The 15,535-nt window shown below is 28.5% G+C and overlaps 1 protein-coding gene across 1 annotated transcript in view; it reads right to left on the bottom strand.

Annotated features, from left to right (window-relative positions):
• Positions 1–2,206: 2,206 nt before the first annotated feature.
• LOC142331422 (metal cation symporter ZIP8-like) overlaps positions 2,207–15,535 on the bottom strand; it is a 235,734-nt gene continuing 222,405 nt past the window's right edge. The window contains exons 7-8 of the mRNA XM_075377310.1: positions 11,619–11,803; positions 2,207–2,770 (exon numbers count right to left, since the gene is read on the bottom strand). Coding sequence (XP_075233425.1) covers positions 2,603–2,770; positions 11,619–11,803 — 353 coding nt within the window. The 3' untranslated portion in view covers positions 2,207–2,602. The remainder of the gene's footprint in view (positions 2,771–11,618; positions 11,804–15,535) is intronic.

Raw genomic sequence — 15,535 nt, 5'->3', positions numbered from 1 at the left:
TATTAACACAGAGAAAGGAATGAAAAACAGTATCAAATCATATAAATATATTATATTAGGATACAAGCCGGTCAGGGCTCTGTTCGGTCGCCCGACCGCGTTTAGCAAGGGTGCTCGGCTCCCTGGTCCCTGGATGCGTTCCTCTCCTCATGTTTAAGCGAATATTAAGTATTTTAGATATTCATTAAATAAAGTTAAGAAACGAGTAAATATAAAATATAGTTTTTAATAGGAATATAATATTTAACGCTAGCCATATTGATAACAGGTAGTTGGCTGGGGACGCCGCGTCGTCTTCTTCGTTTAATCTTGTCCGTGTTCATGTTAGGTTGTGGTAGTTTCCAGGCCAGCTGCTGCTCCTTACTGTGCTGCTATTGGCACGGAACGGATCACGTGGTACGCCGGGCACTCCCCTGATTCCTTCCCCTCTCCAGTGATAGTTTACTCCCACAATATAAAGTCTTTTAAATAATTCGTTTTTTTTTACTGCTAAATATTAACTAATAATCCCTTCTTCTATTTAATAACTTTGAATAAAAATTATATAAATAATTAATTAAAATATTAATAAGAATTATTAATCTTTGATTTAATTTAATAATAAACTATAAATATTTATTTCACAGCTTTTCGTTCAATTTTTTTCGCTAGATGATAACTCTCAACAATGGCTGCACGCAACCGTCCCGCGCATCACGTGGTCCGCTCTGCGTCAATAGCAGCTAAAATAAAATATGGTAACACATAAATGTAACCGCATACGATAAACAAACCGACGAACCTTCTGTTTTTATCGGAGACATGTAACAAATATATATGGTAAGAAGATTTTTAATGAAAAATTTTAAGATTTTTCTTAATCGAACAATATTAATAGTTTTAGGTATAAATTAAAATAAAAAAGTTTCAGTATTATTTTTGATTCATTAAGTTGACATAAAATATACAAAAACAAATTTTTTGTTTACAATGTAATAACATTATATATAAAATAATTAAGCCAACAAAAAGTGAGTTTTACATAAGGCATCGCTTAAAATGCTAAGTTTTGTCAAGTATAAAATCACAACTCGTATTTGCCAACTAATTAGGTGGACAATATTTATCTTTGTAAATACGTAAAATGGTGTGTATGTATGTGTGTGTGTGTTTTGTGTTTTCTTTTATTTGAAAATTCCTAGGATTCGAGACAAACCTTTTTCTTGGTTCTGTTGTTTTTTAATATTATATACTCTCATTTTTGTTTTCATTTATTTCTTGGTAAAATAAAATTAAATATATGTAATAGACAATAGATATACAATAATAGATAATATACAACTCTAAGCGTTCCATATAATAAGCAAAAAATACAGAAAAAAATTTACATAACTCCTACCGGCCCGATTTCATTTATTAAACAACGAATGATCATAAGAATTTTATTATTTCTGTACATGTGATATATATTACATATAAATAAAATCGGGCCTGTAAGAGTTTTGTAACAAATTTTTATTTTTTTTCTTATTATATGCAACGCTTAAATATTGTTTATTGTATATGTATTGTCTATTACGTATATTTAACATGTATTTTTTTTTAAAGAAAATTCTAAATTAATAACAGATTTTTATAATAAAAATATAGTGTCTTACCTTTTTTGATTTTAGATCGATTTAAAAAAAAAACAGTTTTATTTATATTACAGAAATTGTTGTTTTTTTGAGCTGAAAAAACGATATCTGCGATACTCTTACTGTACAGTTTTTTCATTATAATTTTTTTGATTATTATTACTATTTGTTTATAATATAGATACTTTAATAATATTTTTCCATTAAAAAATTGTAGTTAAAAGTTTTATTTTTTACTTATTAATTGATAAAAATAATTAAATTATTTAAAAGTATAACAATTAAAGCTTCATATTTTAATGTGTGTATGTGTGTGTGCGTATATATATATATATATATATGTGTGTATGTATGTGTGTGTGTGTGTGTGTGTGTGTGTGTGTGTGTGTTTGTGTGTGTGTGTGTGTGTGTGTGTGTGTGTGTCAGATATTTTATAAAATATAAATTATTAGTAATTTATGTTATTAAAGAATAAAAATAAATAGTTTAACATTAAATATAAAATAGGATTAAATTATATATATATATATATATATATATATAAACAAATTTATTCTGATTATTCGTAAGAAAAAAAAACATTTAGCTTTAATTGACATTAAAATTATTTAGTTAACAAACAGAGAAATAAAATAACTTTTGTATAAACATTATTATCATAAATAGGTTAATTATATTGCTACTGAACTCCAGTTACTGTAAGGAATGCAAGGCGGTGATAAATAATAGAATGAAAATTCCTCTTCCATTGAACCTTACAGTTTCATTGAGATGAGTGCGATCTAAGTATTTATTCTTTTACACTTTCTCTTACTTACATTGATTCACTCTCGCGCTCTCTAACCGTTCTTCAATCTAATCAAATTAATTTTTTTATCTATGGAACATTTTATTACTATGAATATTAATATTACAATAACGGCTGTAAGGTATGAGATTGTTGGTTGATAATACGGTATTTATGTGATCAAATAGGCCAAATGATGTTATTTACCTCCTTCGTAACTAATTCTAATTAAATCATTGTACCTTGTTATGAAATATAATATTGTCGAACCGGTTAATATACCTATATTTTGCAAAGCAAATATACGTAAACCATGTATTCTACTCTTTTGTAATCCTTCATCTAACATATCTTGAAGTTCTGGTATCTAAAAAAAAAAAAAAATAATAATAAATAAAATAGAAAAAAAATTCTTATTACATTTGATTTAAATAAAAAGTAAAAACAGGATAATTAATTATTGAACGTATTTTAACGTTCAATAACGTTATTTTAACGACCGGATAATGTTGTAGGTTAACTTAACACGATTTAAGAAGTTATTCCTTAAAATTATGGTCCCATTATTGATGAAAAAAAAATCCCAGGTTAGACTTATTAAGAAATACGAGGAGTTCTTATTTCATTCTTCACCAAGACAAATAGATGATTTCAGCATAAAAAACCCATCGAAATGCAGATGATGTGAATACCTAAAGAGCGTCCCATGAAGAAGGTACGATATAAAAATCATTTATTAAAATTAGCGACACTTTTATTTTAATTCTATGTAAACTACAACAATTAATTGATGTTGTGGAAGTCAATATCAAACAAATATTCCCAGCAATTCTATTAACATAATCTTCCTACTTCGACAAAATTTTCTTTGATATTTCCGTATAACTTAGACTCGATTCCATATAACGCGTCGAGCTGCTTTAATTTGATAGTTTTTTGTTTTTTTTTTAACAAAACCATCAAACTAGTATTTTTTACACGACTGCCGAAAAAGAACTGTAATGTTTTCAGAGTGATTGTATCTATGTATGTTTGTTTCACTGTAGCAGCTTAAAAGCCAAACCGATTTAGATATATGACCTCGCGTTGGAATTCTTACATTAAGGGGAGTGGTTTCATAGGCTGTATAAATATGAATATATTTATGTTTGTAACTATATGGCAAAAAAAAAAAACAAAAATCATATATATGATTCTAAATGGATAATCGATAGTATTTTCGGTATCGACTTATTTGTATTGAAAATAGCTTTTTTCAGATCTGCTACGATATTAAATTAATGAATAACGGTAGTAAAATTTATTAATTTATTTTATAATTATTATTATTATTACTGTTATTATTTATTTTTTTAAACATGTAAGAAAAAATCTTATGATTTTTTTGGCGGGCAGTATATTCGATCATATAAGGATCCTCTTTCTTCTTACTCTTATTTGTTGGTGTTCCTTCTTGCTTATTGTTCATAAAATTTATGAAAAATGGTTTTTTGATGGGCAGTATGTTCGATCATGTAAGCATATTCTTTATTGTTTAATATTAATTAATAATCTCTTTCAATAAGATGCTTTTTTTATTCTATATTTTATAGAAAAGATAGATTTTATCTATTCTTGAATTGATTTAAAAAAATGCCTTTTCTTCCTTTATCGTTCTTTATCAGTTCGTAAATATTTTAAGTTTACATTTAAAAGTCATCATATTTCATTCACGATTGCTTACAAAAGCACACTCACAATTTATATTACGCAACTGAATATTTTAATTTTGATTTAATATAATAAATAAATTATATTTATTTATTTTTTCGTTTAATATAAATAAACGGAAAATTAAATACAAAAAAATGTTTTAAGAGAATTTACTTAAAAAATTTTTAGAAACTGAACTATCCGGCATCCATGTACGGGTACTACAGTACCAGATCTTATTTTATTTTCGAATGAAAATAATCAAAATTAAAAAAAAATCGTATAAAGTTTATTTTAAATTTTATATTCTTTGAATATATTTCTCCTGAAATCTACATAAATTAAAATGTAAATGTTCGTTTGTTCAAAATCTTAAACCTCTGAAAGTTCTTCACAGACTGCTTTGAAATTTTGACAGAGCGTTGCATTCAAATACGCGCGCGTGTTTATATACCTATTATTTGTATGCCTAAGATGTCACACAAAAAACATGATTTTATTTTAAAAAACAGCGTTATCTGTTGGACGTAAAAGCAACACACGCTATACTAATTATTTTACGATTCGATTTCAATGTTTCCGATACGTATTGAAATCAACACATATCGGAAACATTAAGCGATTAACGAACACTGGAGCATAGACTAAAAAAAATGACTGGACCGATTTACGCGCGGGGAAAAGGGAGAAAGGAAAAAATCTGAAAAGGTAAAAGGGAAGCAGGTAAAAAGGAAAGAAGGGGAAAATTGTAAAAAATAAAAACGGGAAAAGGAAATGGAAAGGGGAAAGGAGAAAAAAGAAAAAAAATGGCAAAGGGGGAAAAGGTAATGAGGGAAGGAGAAATGTAGAAAGAAAGGGAAAGCAGGTGGAAAGGGGTAAAATGGGTGAAAGGGAAAGAGAATATGGTAAAAAATAGGGAAAAGGAAAGGGAAAAGGGAAAGGTTAAATTTTGTAAATTTCCGTAATGTTCATTTTGTTAATGTTTTATCAAATTTTCAATTGTGTTCATTTAATCGATATATATATATATATACACTCAAATTTAGCAATAGCGAAGCATTGCTGGGTCTGCTAGTCTTTAAAAACATTCAGCCAACTTGAGGAGAAAAGAAGAAGAAATTGTCTCCATTAGATGAGGAATCATTATTTGAAAAATTAAAAAAGGTTTTTGTGCAAGTTATATTTAATGCAATTAGCTGGTTACGCCTTAATTCTGAATATACCCATACTTTTTACACGTATCTTGAAAGATCTATACCGTCCAATTGAAACCACAAAGACTCCGTTATCATGTTGTGTCATTTTCTTTACTGCATTTTCGTACACATTTTCGAAAATGTACAACCCAATCACTCCCCTAGCCTAAAACCCGCACCCTCTCGTTATGGATGAAACGCCTTTGTATGAATTATTCGAAGGTCCTCTATGTTTCAAATCTTACAGTTTTGTTTGTTGATGAATCCGTTCTATTGAAAATAAATCTTATGATGAATGATGAATTTTATCAACAAAGAAAAAAAATTCTCGTCGTTTACTTCTTAGTTTTCTAACATCCAGTCGATAAATTCTCGTATGAATTGGTTTGAGTTCTTGAATCGATTAAAACTTGAAAAATTTAAACGTAAACATTTTTTTGATAATTAACTGCCTTCTGGAATGGCCAATTTTGTGAACATTGCGAATAGATTTCTCCATTAACGATATATATATTTTCACGATAACGACTAGCAATTTAGAGGGCGGTTAGGCAATTAACGAACACAATCGAATCGGTCCTTTTAATGTTGACTTATTACGTAAATGGATTATGGATTAAATACAAAATAAATTATTAAGGCTTACGTCTAAAACTCTTTTATTCTAGAAATTTTAATCTATTACAATGTTACTTGAACGTAGGGCCTATTCATCTTACCTATAACGTAGAATTCTAATAACCTTGTTCAAACAAAGAACGACATAAACAGTTTCGTTCTCATACTCTCTACTGTGACATGACTTTAATATAATTTAATACAACTTTTGATTAATTTTGAGAAAGTTTCCTTTATTATATTTTATAATATAAATTTCAACTAGCTTGCGTTGTAGCAAGCCTTCTACATCTATAACTTCATTAATGTTAACTTATTCTTCTGTAACGGTTTACTGTATTATAATACAACCTAATAATTACAGTCAACTCTCGATAACTTGAATTCCAAGGGAACAATAATCTACTTCGAGTTACGAATAGTTCGAGTTATACAGATTAACTTTCAAACTTTTCAATTTATAGAGAATATAAACTATTTTGAGATAAACAGATAAAATCTTTTGTGCTATACTGTATTTTCTTGAATCAAGTACAAATCTATAAGCGCCCTTTCTCTGCCGATTTTAATGACCATTTCTCTTTTTCAAATTCACACAAGTCTTGTCAGAAGGACATATGTAAAACAGTTTCGTCTGCATTAAGAATATTTTTGGGTCATCAACGCTTGCATTTCACCAGAAATCTTAAAAATAATGTTATGCCCTTTTTTAACTATGTAAAAATATTAAGGTTATTTTTAAGGATTTGACTTATTCCACAAAAAAATTTGTTGTCTAATTTAAACGGCCAACGTACATGCAACCTCACGCTTGTGTTGATTAGTCAGTTCATAAATCATGCTTTTTATAGACTATGATAATCGACCACAGTACTATCAAGTAAATCTTATTTATTATTGATGTAAACAGAGTGACAGCTAAAATATTTTCTCATTGTTTTGTCAAATTGTAGCAAATAAGAGCACTAACAATGCACGGTTCGGTACACTCAGGTTCTGCAGCTAGTATCGTCAAACTCATTTTATAAATGGATAGATAAACAACGTTTGTGTTTTTTTTAATTGAAATTAGTAATCTTTAGTTTGAATAGACTATACCTGCATTAGTTCAATCTGTTTATATGAAAACAGACCGAAGAAAAAATAAGGCGGAGAATAAATGAACTGATCGATGCCTTTTTAATTTTCAGACTGACGACACGTAAATTGTATATTACCTTTGATACGCTATAAAAAAAGAGTAATAGGAAAATAAAGGAATTCATTTCGTCACCATGTAAAACTGAATTAAATACTTGAAATGTAACCACGAATTCGTTTATTTCTGATATTTCTGACTAAGTTATCTAGCATTCTAATCGGACTATACATTATTTTTTATTTCTCTTCAACCGATTCTTCTACAAAAAATTGATCTATTGCTGTTGTTATTTTGTAGAGGAAGTATATCCAGAGACTGTATTGTACGTAGAATATTTGAAGGTATATTATTTTTAAACGACTACCAAAAAAGGAGTGTAAAATATTTAGGGTGTATGTATATATGTATGTTTGTTACATATAACACGTTACAGGGAATTCCATAATCTATATAAATATGACCATATATAAAATTGTAAATGTTCGTTTGTTCAAAATCTTAAATCTCCGAAAGTAATTCACTAATTGCTTTGAAGTGTTGACACAACTTTACATACGAATACGCGCCTGTTTTATGCCTAAGATGTCGCACCTGTGACAGGTAAAAACATGTTTTTTTTAAAAAACAGCGCTATCTGTTGGATGTAAAAGCAACACACGCTATACTAAATATTTTACGATTCCATTTCAGTGTTACCGATATGTGTCCGCTACAGACTAAAAAACTACTGGACCGATTTACGCGCGGGGGAAAAGGGAAATGAGGGAAGAGGAATGGGGAAGAGAAAGGGAAAAGGTGATGAAGCGGAGTAAATGGGAACATTGTAAAAACTGAAATGGGAAAGGAAGATGGGGGAAAAGGGAAAAGGAAAGGGGAAAAGGGAGCAATGGAACGGTAAAATTTTGTGAAGTTCCGTAATACTCATTTTGTTAATGTTTTATCATATTTCAATTGTGTTCATTTAATCTATATATGTATACTCAAATCTAGCAATAGCAAAGCATTGCCGGGTCTGCTAATATGCGTATCTTTAATTAAATTTTGAAATATTGAAGCAAAATTTATATACAAATACTATATACAAAATCGTCACCCGTAGTTCTTTAACTATCTTATATTATAGAGCAATATTTTTTTTTTTTTTTGGCAGTCGTGTTTTTTAATTTTTAATAGTTATCTTTTACTTATTTTTATCATTATTATTACTGGATTCTTATAGCGTAATGATAGATATATTGAAGTCACTCATATTTAAAATATTTCACAAAATATTTCAGAAATTAATTGAAAAATAACTTGAATTTGTAATTTAGTATTCCACACAACCTTATCTCATTCTCGATAGTAATCTTTAACATCGTTTCTTTACGTACTGTTTTGTTTTTTCAGGATTCAGGTTTTATATTGTGGTTTAGTTATATATATATATATTTTTTTTCTAAACTTAGTATGAATTTTTGTAGGCTTACTCATATTTTAAATAAAATTTTAAGAATGTTTAATAAAATAAACTTAAAGAAATTCATTAAAATGTAAGTATATTAGATATGTTAAAGGATATTCTAAATTGGATTAGTATGTTGCCGACTTCATAAAGCTGTGTAAAATCGGTATTAAAAGAAATATTTAAAAAGTACTATTATTTACATTTAGTGTGTTTTTAAGGGTTTTTTTTTACAAGATGTACTATGACGATTCTTTCTTCGTTTGTATTTCCTGTACTCATCATGTTAGACATAATACAGGGTTCGGATACGTGTATATATGTTTTTTAAGAAGGAATTTAATACGATGAAATTCGCTTTATATATCATTACCTCATTAATATATTTGTTAAATAAAAAAATATGAGCCGAATTCACTAAACATTTATCGGTTTAACGTGAAATATTATTATTTATATCTGTCTCTGTTTACGTAGTTAATTTATAACATTTCTATATAAGAGCTCCCGTCAAAGCGGCACGAGAATTAATTTTATAGCAACATGACTGCAATCAATCGATGATGCAACTTTCCTCCTCTTCCTCTTCCTCCTCCTTCTTCTTCTTCGATAAATATACGAAACGCTGATAAATAAAGTCCATTATGATATCAGAAAATGGCGCTATTGGTGCATTCCTATTTGAAGAAAAGAATGAGGTGTTGAAATATCTGCAAATTTCTTTTGCTATAAACGAAAATTGTGTAATCATTTAAATAAGGAAGCCTTTCTACTAGAGATAAAAACCTAATATAGTGTGGCGCACAAAGAAATTGGAATTTTGAGTAGCTCTCACAAAGTAAAAAAAATAAGAAAAAAACGAAAGAATTTACAAGTTTTATTGATGAAAAAAAAAGTAAATTACATGTCATTACGTGTCCCAACAGAAAAAATTTGTTTCCTTAAACAATATCTACTAGATAATGGCCATTCGAACGTATGCATTCCTGGAAGCGAATGCTTCCAGGAACTGTTTCAAACTGTTCCCAGGAACTGTTTCAATGTGCCATCGCATGGCACTTTGAAACAGTTGCATGGGACCACGTAGTCTCGTGGTTTTAGTTTCCGTACAACTTGAATTTTGTAAGAGTAAATCTTCAAATCGCTATTGATTATTCGGCAGACAGTTGTTCGATTTAGGTTCAATACTGCTATATATTTCCTTGCCGATCGTCGTCCGTTCCTTACAATGGAAGCCCGAACTGCTTTAATGTTTTCTGGGGCTTGTTGATCTCCTGATGGTATCTTTTTTAGAAACCGACTCCTCGAAATTCTCAACCCGTGTCTTGATGGCATGGCAAAATGGAACGCGATCATGACGTCTCCAAATTTAAAAAAAATTAAAAAACACGACTGCCAAAAAAAAATTGTTCTTTAATATAAGATAACTAAAGAGCTAATGGCGACAATTTTGTATATAGTATTTGTATATAAATTTTGTTTCAATATTTTAAAATTTAATTAAACACACGCATATATTAGCAGACCCGGCAATGCTTTGCTATTGCTAGATTTGTGTATACATATATAGATTAAATGAACACAATTGAAATATGATAAAACATTACCAAAATGAGTATTACGGAGCTTCGCAAAATTTAACCGTTTCATTGCTCCCTTTTCCCCCTTTCCCCCCATCTTCCTTTCCCATTTTAGTTTTTACAATGTTCCCATTTACTCCGCTTCATCACCTTTTCCCTTTCTCTTCCCCATTCCTCTTCCCTCATTTCCCTTTTCCCCCGCGCGTAAATCGGTCCAGTAGTTTTTTTAGTCTATAGCGGACACATATCGGTAACACTGAAATGGAATCGTAAAATATTTAGTATAGCGTGTGTTGCTTTTACATCCAACAGATAGCGCTGTTTTAAAAAAAAAACATGTTTTTACCTCACAGGTGTGACATCTTAGTCATAAAACAGGCGCGTATTCGTATGTAAAGTTGTGTCAACACTTCAAAGCAATTAGTGAATTACTTTCGGAGATTTAAGATTTTGAACAAACGAACATTTACAATTTTATATATGGTCATATTTATATAGCTTATGAAATTCCCTGTAACGTAAGGATTCCAACGTGCGGTTATACATCTAGATCGGTTCTGTAGAGCTGCTACGGTGGAAAAAACATACATATATACATACACCCTAAATATTTTACACTCCTTTTTTGGTAGTCGTTTAAAAATAATATACCTTCAAATATTCTACGTACAATGCAGTCTCTGGATATACTTCCTCTACAAAATAACAACAGCAATAGATCAATTTTTTTGTAGAAGAATCTGTTAAACATTAATAAAAAATAATGTATAGTCCGATTAGAAAGAAAATTCTTCCTAGAATGCTAGATAACTTATCAGAAATAAACGAATTCGTGGTTGCATTTCAAGTATTTAATTCAGTTTTACTTGGTGACGAAATAAATTCCTTTATTTTCCTATTACTCATTTTTTACAGCGTATCAAAGGTCAATATAGAATTTACGTGTCGTCAGTCTGAAAATTAAAAAGGCTTCGATCAGTTCATTTATTCTCCGCCTTATTTTTTCTTCGGTCTGTTTTTATATAAACAGATTGAACTAATGCAGGTATAGTCTAGTCAAACTAATTTCTTCAATTATTGCTGTTGCTGTTTGGTTCCTGTAAACGTTAGCAATCGTTCTTCTATCTCTGTATTTGAACCCTAATTTTTTAAAAATGCTGAACGTTTTATTCCAGTCTACGTTATCGAATGGCTTTTCTAAGTCTATAAATGCGAAGTATGTCGGTTTGTTTTTCTTTAATCTTCCTTCTACTATTAATCTGAGCGCTAAAATTGCTTCCCTTTCCCTATACTTTTCCTGAAACCAAATTGGTCTTCTCCTAACACTTCTTCCACTCTCCTCTCATTTCTTCTATACAGAATTCTTGCTAAGAATTTTGATGCACGGCTAGTTAAGCTAATTGTTCTGTATTCTTCACATTTATCTGTTTCTACTTTCTTTGTTATCATGACTATATATACGACTACACTTACTGACTACTGACTACATATATATATATATATATATATATATATATAATATTAATGAAAAAAATATTACGTACCAGATGAGTTAAAGACACGTATAAGAAAAGTCCACCAGCAAATGCAAATATGTAATGAGACCCTTCCAGTTCGCCAAGTATAATTCCAAGTGCTAATCCGATGAACGCTGTGCAAGCAGATAAGAAATTATAAAGTAACGCTCGTGGGAGTGGTAGACCAGATTGAATTAATATAGCAAAATCTCCTGTAACATGATTTAAAAAACTATATTAGTTCATAAATACAAGTAATTTGAATTATTTAGAAAATAATAGTTTACAGTACTTAGATTAAATGGAAATCAGAGGTCGACGAATCGAGGTCATTCTAGGTTCTGTTTGCCGATCGCCATTTTTATCTTACACTTAATAAGAAAATCCTGGCGTGATGAAATACAATTAAATTTATAATGTTACTTAATGTACAAGTAAATGCCGGCACAAACGAATCCGTCTCTAAAACGCTTTATGTCTTATAACGGAAAATTTTGGATTACAATCTCTCTCGGTCACTTTTATAAAAAGTAACAAAAACGCAAAATAATTAACGTTAGAAATTAATTACGATGTGGAATTTTGTTATCGTCATCATTTCTAGAAACAATAATAATCAAACTATTTTATTTACCGTTTCCATCATCATCATTATCGAAATTTCACGGATTATACTGCCTGAACCGGTTCCTTTCTTATTGTTTCCATGTCCTTTAATACTCTTCTATTACTCCTCTTATAATAAATATCATTCGATATCTGTTAAATAAATTTAACAAAAATTAAATATGTTAATTTTAAAAAACAAAATAAATTTATCTTCACATTATCTTGGCACGATCCTTTTTATAAAATGGATCCAATCATATAAAATTACTTTATCAATTTTTTTTTTTAATTTTAATATATTTTAATAAATAAATATTTATTATACTCTGATAATATAATATTAATATTCTAATATTATTCTGATCGGTAAATAATAATATATTTTTAGATCGCGTTACGAATCTACGTAAAAACAAAGAAATTGTTCAAGCATTTACTTTGATAGATCAAGGAAAACCATTATAAACCCTTGATCAAGACAGCATGAAAAAATATACAAATAATTATAAAATTAAAAATAGACGAAATTAAAACTCATGTTAATTATTTTAAATATAAAAACGTGAAATAAAATTAAAGTATGCAAAATTAATAAATACAATAAATATCATTTATACATAATATATCACAAATAAAGTGTTAAGGATCGTTATTTGAGTTTGTATTTATTTATATATACGTTGAACGTATATGTAAAACTTTTTCAAAAAACACATTTAATTTTTTCCAATTAAGTTGAAAGGAAAACCTTTAAAATAATATGGTTATACTCCCCATTGGAGGAAAGGTATTAAGTTATTTTAGTCAATTTATATTTTAGCAAAATAAGTTTCGAGCTTTAAAAACTCGAAATTGCAAATTATTATTTTTTTTCATTCTGGGTTGTTTTGCAAGGGAAAGAATTCGAGTAGAATTAATTTTAAGTGGTGGTAATAAATTTAGAAAAAGGACTTTTTAAATTGTTAAAAAAATACTAAGATACAGCCAGAATTCTAAATAGTTATAATTTTTTAGGAAGGGGTGAAAATGTTTGGTTATTCTTTCTTTCTTTAAAGAAATATTAAAGAATAAGTAAGGGTTTATCAAAAAAATTAAGATTTCTACATTTTAAATGCGATGGATAACATATGATGAATAAAATTAAATTTAAAATAAATTTTAATTAAATATTTGTTACCCCACACAGTTGGGATGTGATGGGAAAAAAATGTATATTGATTTGGAAACCCTATCGACGTAGATATAAATGGAAATATCTTTCCGCAGGAGGGATCAGGATGGTATAATTTTATAATAATCTTTTAAAGTATAGGTAGGTGATAGTGGTTAGCGTCCGTTGGAGTTGTTTTAAAACTGTTACCTTTATTACAAATACATTATTAAATAAAATTTTAAGGTAAATTTAAATTAAAAAATGTTACATACGCAACTTTTTGTTATTTATTCCCGTTTTTTGTTGTTGAAAATCCGGTTACTTATATCTTAAAATACAAAATCAGAATCAAAAATCGTGAAACGGGTTTTACCATAGTTTCTTATAAACATTTGCATGAAAATTATCCTTTAGCAGTATATGACTGGCTGTCATTATAAAATTGAAAAATTAATTCAAGATAACGTATCCGAGATGGCAGCAAAATGTTTAAGTTTTAGTACAGTAGAATGTTTGTAGTTGTATAAGTGTACATTTTGCAATCGTCTATAACAGCCTCAAACATAAAATTCCGACTTCTTGCTGGAATTGATCCTTGGAGATAAATTGTTATACTGCCCGTTGTAAAGAAAAGTATGTAACGAATCAATGTTATAACAAACTTTACACAAAATTGCATATCTATTAATAAAATTTCTAACTGACGAAAACTCACCTTACCAAATAAAAAGGTTTTTATTTTTAGAATATTTAGCAATATAAAAAGGATATAGTATCCTTTTTTAGCATATTTATTGTGGTAAAGGTACATTATTTTAGGAGATTTTTAATGGAGCTAATATACTGGTTAATTGATTAAACAAAAAGAAACTGACTTTTCAGGTAAACGAAATATTGCTATTTACCGCGCTCTCTATTCGTTTCTGTTTTCTATTTTATTAAGAATTCTTTTTTCACTTCAATTACAAAAAGTTGAATGCAATATAATATTTTCATTCTTAATATTTTGTTTTTTATTTCAAAATAAAAAATCCTTTTTTATTCTTAAAATATTAAATAATTATTAAAATAATTTTTTTTTACTTACATCCGTTTATGCTTAATTTATACAACTTAACAATAAACATTTTCTTTCTCTGTGCCACAGTGGTAGCGTCTCGGTCTTTCATCCGGAAATCCCGGGTTCGAATCCGGTCAGACACTGCATTTTTCGCTACAAAAGTTCTATATCTATATCCTCCCATGCACAAGCTTCCAGCTTATGCGGCGAAGTCATAAATTAGCCTAGTTATTTTAATTTTATAGTTTTTATTTTATTAATATTTAATTAGATTGATTATACTATTTTTTTCATTATTTTTACTACGAGCCTTTTTTTTTACAAATTTCTTATTTTATTTATTACTATGTTCGATTAACTAACGTATCAGTAGTTAATATCACCTTTTTTACAGTGTTATAAATTCATTTCTTTCATATTAATTAAACTAAAATAATTTTTATAGTTCTAACTATTAGTTCGCTTTTCATGTTAGATGGTATTATTTAAAAAACAAACGAACGTCATTCATTAAATAAATACTGTTAATGTAATATCGTTTTACTAAAGAGGTTTTAATGATTTATTTAAAGAGCATTGTGTTTATAAAAATAAAAAAATAAAAAATAATTTTCCCTCGAATTAAAGGTGAATATTTTTTATCCGTGCTAACGGAAAAAGTATTTAAGATAATTACAAAAAAAAATAAATGGGACATTTACTTAAAATTTAAAGAAGAAATCATTTAGGCTATTGTAAATGGTAACAATATTTTTTACCTGCTCTAAAACAGTTTCCTTGTACTTAATTTTAACTCCATTCTTCTTCATTTCCATTTAAGTGGTTGCTTCAAGCGGATCCATTTTTTTTTTTTTTTAAATAACATTTATAATTTTTACTCTTTTCCGGCTTCCCTTTTGTGAATCATTTACTAATTCTCTTAATACTCTTTAATCATCCCTTCTTCTCACCCGATGACATCTTCAAGCCTCCAATCTCACCTTCAAGATTTCCTATACTGAATTTCTCTGGTGTAGCTTCTACTTTTTTCGTTGTATCTAAATCTTTTTCCTTCGTTCCTATTTTTCAAACGCTACTAGCCGTTTGTAGTGTTGTGTTTCATATTCACACAAATGTAAATTA

This window comes from Lycorma delicatula, chromosome 10 (genome assembly GCF_047948215.1).
Source record: "Lycorma delicatula isolate Av1 chromosome 10, ASM4794821v1, whole genome shotgun sequence".
In the NCBI taxonomy this organism is placed as follows: Eukaryota; Metazoa; Arthropoda; class Insecta; order Hemiptera; family Fulgoridae; genus Lycorma; species Lycorma delicatula.
The sequence above is the reverse complement of the archived record's forward strand: the minus strand, read 5'-3'. Positions and strand labels throughout refer to the sequence as shown.